The sequence below is a fragment of the Hyposmocoma kahamanoa genome, unplaced genomic scaffold, assembly GCF_003589595.1.
Source record: "Hyposmocoma kahamanoa isolate Upper Pololo Valley unplaced genomic scaffold, ASM358959v1 86891, whole genome shotgun sequence".
Taxonomy (NCBI): Eukaryota; Metazoa; Arthropoda; class Insecta; order Lepidoptera; family Cosmopterigidae; genus Hyposmocoma; species Hyposmocoma kahamanoa.
This window is the reverse complement of record NW_020654394.1, coordinates 1-6,334: the sequence shown is the minus strand read 5'-3', so window position 1 is coordinate 6,334 and position 6,334 is coordinate 1. Positions and strand designations below refer to the sequence as shown.

Below are 6,334 nucleotides of genomic sequence, written 5' to 3'. Positions count from 1 at the left end.
TCACGATTGATAGTCGTGATATGGGACTGTACCCATATCAAGACCGTCTGTCGTGGCTGTGACTAGACGCGACAGTCGTCGAATGATAAATAAAATGACATCGATTGGGCACCGATTGTACATGCCGCTTAATAGCAATCGTTCTCTCCTGGTCTATTACCGGTCAGTTAAAAAATAATAATATTGAATAGTAAGTTGTGTACATTGAATTAGAATTATATGGACGTCGGGTCCGCGCTAAAAAGTGTCCAAACTTATAGGGCGTTAAAATCGTATACAGAGCGTCATTCACGCTTTAGTCTTCGTTTGTTTCTTCTGACAGCGAAGCAAACAAAATTAGACAGTACTGCGATGACATTACAATTTGAATTCAACGTTTTAGCTTTTTCATATTCCTTTACATGTCACTACGTTTAAATAGGTTGACTTGGGACATTTTTTTCGTGGTTTTTGTATTAGACCCGTCGTCCATTTATTTGTAAGTCAATGGTTGTGTAGTTTAGATATAATCAATTTAATATTCAGGAATAAAGCAATGTAGAAGTACTTACAGCTTTCCATCTGCAGTTTGCACTCCTGAGTGTCGTGAGGGTAGATCAAGAAGTTCATCGCACAAGAAAGCCTCAATGTCAACTTGACCATGTACAAAATGGTCTTATCCTTGTACAGCCACACGTAATGGTTGGGGATGGTCATCGTTTGGAAGGTCACGGACTTTGCGTTCTTGAAGAACGAGTCGGGACGCCACATGTGTTTGAGCCAGTCCAAATCCAGGAGCCTGGAAGATACTTGCTATTAGTCTAGGGACAAAATCTGACTTACGGTATTCGATTGAAAGAACAATGGCAAAATCATAGTTAAAAGAATTCGTTAGTGTCTTCAAATGTCTTAATTACAAGTTTGAATAAAATAAATTCATTAGGTTTTTCAAATTATAATAGCGGCCTATCTAAGTCTGGAAATAATATCATATTTAAAAGAAAGTCTAATGACTAATTAGTATGTTCTTAGTTTTAACGTTGAGCGACATCTAGCCGCCAAAAAACGAATTTCAGTACCTACATATGGATCTGGTCCACATTTAGTTCACGTAACATCAAATGTACTGATTCGACCGATTTGTAATAAGCTAATAAAAGATTAACTACTTCATTACAAAAAATAAAATCGATAATTTCTTCTCCAAAATGCCACGCGAGAAAATGGTAAAACTGACAAAAAGTTCCCAAAATTAGGGATAGATGGCACGTTTCACAAAAAAAATATTTGTCCGAGTTACTAGTGCAATCGTCTGTGGTATGTTATTAATTAACTCAGTTTTTTTGTTATGGCTTAACTTCACGCCTTTTGACCTTACCAGTACACAGAATAATTTCCTCAGAACTTTCGTCACGTCACAAACCCATGGCACCATTCAGCTTCTATTACCTCTGTTTAAGGCTTCTGTGGTTTATTTTGATATAATAATACACCGAATATATTTTATTCAATTACGTAACACATAACCTCCAAAAATTTAAGCCGGAATATCTTGAATTCCTGACTTATCAGAATAGTAAACCCAAAACAAAATTTGTTCAGGAATAACAACTCCATATTTTCACATATTTTTCATAAACAGACGCATACAAATTATGTCAACAAAAATGTATATGGGAGTTTGCCATTGTCCTTTAGCTCGATCGTGACAAGTTAAGGCGACTCCCCGGAGAAGAAGCGGATGTTTTGCTAGAATAAATTGTTTAGGTACTTTCTATTAAATAACTGTCTTACAAAAAATATACGATACACTTAAGGCTGTCTAAAGAATGTGCTACACGATAGGATGTACTTTACCCGATAATAAATATATCCTGAAAACAGGTTAAAATAAAAATCCAAACAAATTACTTATAAATATATAGGTACATACACTTTAACTGCCTTTTATTTATATATAACTGCCTCTGTGGCCGAACGGTTACCATGCCGGACTGCCACGCAGAGGTCCCAGGTTAGATTCCCGGGCCGGGAGAAATGTTTGTATGGCTTACATTTATTTCTCTCGTGAGTTTGGGTGTAATTTCTGGTTGTCTATGTGTGTGTCCATGGCACCCGCGACACAGGGTTTCCCTAGTGCGGGGCTATGTTGAGTGTGTGCGTTATTTATTATATATACTTGGTACTTGGTGTAACGGTGTAACTGGTGTCCGCAACTCGACGTCAAGGCGCCTATTTTGCGTGTAATATAATATCTAACTTTGCACAAAATTTTGTATATGGAGATATTATCTCTTTAAATACTACAGATAATCTGCTAAATTTTGGTTTTCAACTGAAGCCCTATAGTTATTAAAATCACATTTATCCCATAATTTGAAATTGCCCTGCGGTTTTATAACACGCTAGCTGCCCCGTCAGTGGCCATCGGGCGCTTGTCGCTGTCGGATCTGTGTCAAATGTTCTCCGCTTGTTCTTATTTTGTTCATATTCATTTTCAGCGAGTTGTGGAACGCGAAGGACGGTCCCTCACACCTCACTTCGTATAACTTAGGCTCGCGTTGAAATACGTTGTTTTAAACGCTGTACTTTAAATCTTTAAACATTTGTGTCTTCAAACAATGATTGGTCATTTTTATTTTTACATTACTGCCCAAAGAAAAAAGCGTGTAATGTTTTTGATGTTATCTTACAGTCTTGACAACTAATCATAAAATTGTATTTTGATTACCCCTAGCGGGAATCTCAATGTTGCGTTTGACAGCTGTCATTCCAATACAATTGCTAACCTTATATTATCACTGTTTTGGGTTAAGGATTTTGTGGCGGTTGTAATAATAGTCAACGCTAAATTACTGACGTGAGTCAAAACATACCTTCAAACTTAGAATAATAACGCATAGAATGATAGTTTCATATCAAACGAACTGTCACAAGTGAGGCAAAAATCAAATTCATGTAGGCTAGTTTTAGTAGTAGGTTAATTTTCGGTTTTAGTGAATATTTATATAAAAATACAAGTTGAAACGCGTTACTTCCTTGTGGAATGTGATGTTAGTATCTATTTTATGTTTGTCTGACGTATTTTTACACACATTTACCGCACATTTCGTCATTTTTAGCTAAAATTCTTGATCTGTTCGCAGTGTAAGTTGACCTTGAGCACTGAAGGCCCGCCCCCTCGTGTAGGCCCATTGGGCGCGCTTCAATTTGCCTTACTTAGCGTGTGCGGACTAGGTTTCTATGCGTTATTATTCTAAGCCTTCAAACGTTCATATTAGTGTTGGGTCCTGGAAAATATTTACATTTTAAGAAATTCATATTTATTTTGTCGGAATATTTTTACTATATTTTGTATACAGTAATACGCGGGGAATACTGAAATTTCCTGAAACTGGCGACTTGTAAAAGAAACTAAAAAAACAAATACGAAACTTGAAACAGGAACTTTTTGTGAGTTGCTTACTTTTTACTTTATGAGACGGTCATTTGTTTTTTCAATGTGGCGTCGTTTTCAAAACTGCATTTAATCGATATGAATTTCAAATCCGCCGCGCAGCGACCGCGTGCATCTAACTGTCATGCCAAAATACGCTCTATTTACTTAGCTTTTACGTTTTAACTTAAATGAGCGTCTCGGGCGCGCGGGCGAGACTGTCTTCTCATTGGTCTTCGCGGCCGCGGGGTTTTATTATTCCGAGGAATTTAAATGTTGTGTAAATCCAGAAACTTTCAGTATGGCCTAAGTACTTGATCTTATTAGGTATACTATGGTCTTTCTATAGCAATGGTATTACCATCTGTCTGACCCAGTTTTATTCATTTAATACAGCCCTAGTCCAGGTATTAGCCCCTTTTATCGATAAAGATACCAAAGTATCCAATTTTTTGGTTCAACAGTTTCATTTGCGATTCAATTTTACGTTAATACGTACGAGTAGATGGCCAAATTAAGAAGCCATTAATGCTAAACACCATTAATTATCCTTTATTGAAGCTTTTAATTAAGTTTGATATTTTACGGAAATATTCATAAATTTCGTAATAATTCATTTATCTGTTTAGACAGGTACGGTATCAAAATACACCGTGACCATTGGGACGTGTAAACCAGAAACATTTTGAAGTTTGTAAGAAGTTTGTTTGAAAAAACAAACATATAGATTCGAAAAAATAGTTTCGTTTCCTAAATACAATAATATCTTAAATACTAGAAATTAAAATTAGGATTAAATTAGGTATGTATATGAATAAAATTGGGTCCCCGCGGCAAGGTGCTCAATATGCTGGAAGCGATGCCACTTTGTATAGCTATGCCAATACGTTGGGCAATGTAAGCCGGCTCTTGGGTTTCCCAGGCAGTATATTAATATTTTTATAAAATTTTGTAACGAGGAAGGGCGTCGGGATCCCACAGGCCAAGGATTTTGACTCCAAAGGGTGCAAATAAGTAGTCAGAACCGAGGTTCTGATACTTATTACACTTTTGTTTTTCCGTCAGCTTAGATGCGGAAATTTCGTAATAGGATAATATGTTTTTGGTGAAGACTGGTTCAGTATTAAAGAATCATACCCGTTGTTCCACTTACCGATACTCTGAAGTCATGTTTTCAGGCAGCCTTAGCCGAAAGTCCTTCCAGGTTTGAGCAAAGAAAATATCAGCGGCGTATGTCTGCAGACAAAATTTTTTTAAAGTACTTCCTATCTGTAAATTCTTAAGACTGAAATCCCTGCCAATATAATAATAACAACAATGTATTCATCTCTCCACAAACATAGCAACTGAACATGAACCAAACTAAAATAGACAATAAAACTGGTATCTAAACTAAGTAGAAGCTTAAGTTGTAAACTAAGCTAGGAAAATTCACCTATTTATTATATTTGTTAGAAAGGGACATTAAAGTCAGTTGTTAAAAAAAATTGTTGATAATTTTTAAACAGTTCGCTTTTTCTTCCGCCATTTTGTCCGTGTCAAGCGAAACGTACTTAATAACAAAAGGGTGTCACTAATTTTGCAAAAAGAATAAACAACGTCACGATATTGGCCAGTATTATTTTTGAATTAGAATTTGTCAAGAGATTACTATTCAGCCTCCCCTCATAGATGCCGCTACGGTATTTCGAACCGTCAACTTCCCAATCGAGAAGCAACCTCCGTTTTTGCACATACTTGGTAGTTCTCTTTCTATAGCTTGTTTGATCCTAAACCCACAAAGGTGAAGTATATCAATGAGTCATTCTCTCATTACCTCTTTTTAAAATGTCCCACATATTTCAGTGTTTTTTATATTAATTTTTAGTGTCGAAAAACTATATATTCTCACAGATGGACAAGCACATAGAAAAATTTGAGAGGTCCGTTTGTTCGTTCCGGGTTAAGTTGGCATGGCATCTGACACGATTTGCTGGAAGACGTTGGTTCGCATTCAGCCAGATCAAAGGAATTTTTTTTAAGTGTTCGATCTTTGTATTAATAATTATAACAATTTCACAAAAATAATTGAAGATCATGGTGGTCGAACATCGTGACGTCCAATAAACTTAAAAATTAAAACTATGTGTTAAATAATGCGTAAACTTTTAATTAATCAATTTTTTTTATCTAATTACAGATTCCGCGAAAACACAAGAGTTCTTTGACATTTCATAGAAGTGGCAGTGGGTATACATTGCGTACAACTCACATACGATGAGATCTTAAAGTTTTCGAGTGGCAGCCAAAAATAGGACACTAAGTGGACCGATGACCTTATCAAATTTGCGAGAGGATGTTGGATGCGAGGGGCACAAAACCGTTAATAAAAAACATATTTTGAGATTGGAAATTAAACTTTCAAATATGGTCATGGCTTTGGGACCCGCAAAGAGCCCAAAACGTTGGAATCTTTGAAAAACAAATATACTTAGATCCGAAAAAAAAATAGTTTCAGTTTCAATGCGTAGCAATGGCGAAAATCCAATAATAACAACGTGTCAGACAACCACATCAATTATTTGGTTTCCAACTAAGGAATTAAACAGACTCGATACAACCTCAGTAGGGCTAGCACGTAATACTGCTATTCTCGCATAGAGATCTCGCACTTTATGTCGCTCTCGCGCAAGTCGCCTCTTATCGTGCCGTTTATTTTGCTTGGGTCGAGTGGCAGAGACGCTAGCTTTATATCAGATTTTTTTTCACAAATATAATTATTGCTATTTGAAAAATGTATACCTATCGTTTATTATATTTATATTATATATATTTATATTGTTTGTCCACGTACAGGGTCGGGAGCGCGTCATGCTTGACATTTAAGATTTAAGATTTAATTTCAACTCTGTGCCGCTTGCGATAGGAACGGTCCAAGGT

General features: G+C 36.2%; 1 protein-coding gene across 1 annotated transcript; it reads right to left on the bottom strand.

The window, feature by feature from the left end:
- Positions 1–551: 551 nt before the first annotated feature.
- On the bottom strand, positions 552–4,651 carry LOC113235016 (glycine receptor subunit beta-like; the record flags this gene model as incomplete). Its single annotated transcript, XM_026470539.1, has 2 exons — positions 552–778; positions 4,569–4,651. Coding segments are annotated over 2 exons (310 nt in total), but the record flags the coding sequence as incomplete, so codon positions are not given.
- Between the last annotated feature and the right edge of the window lie 1,683 nt (positions 4,652–6,334).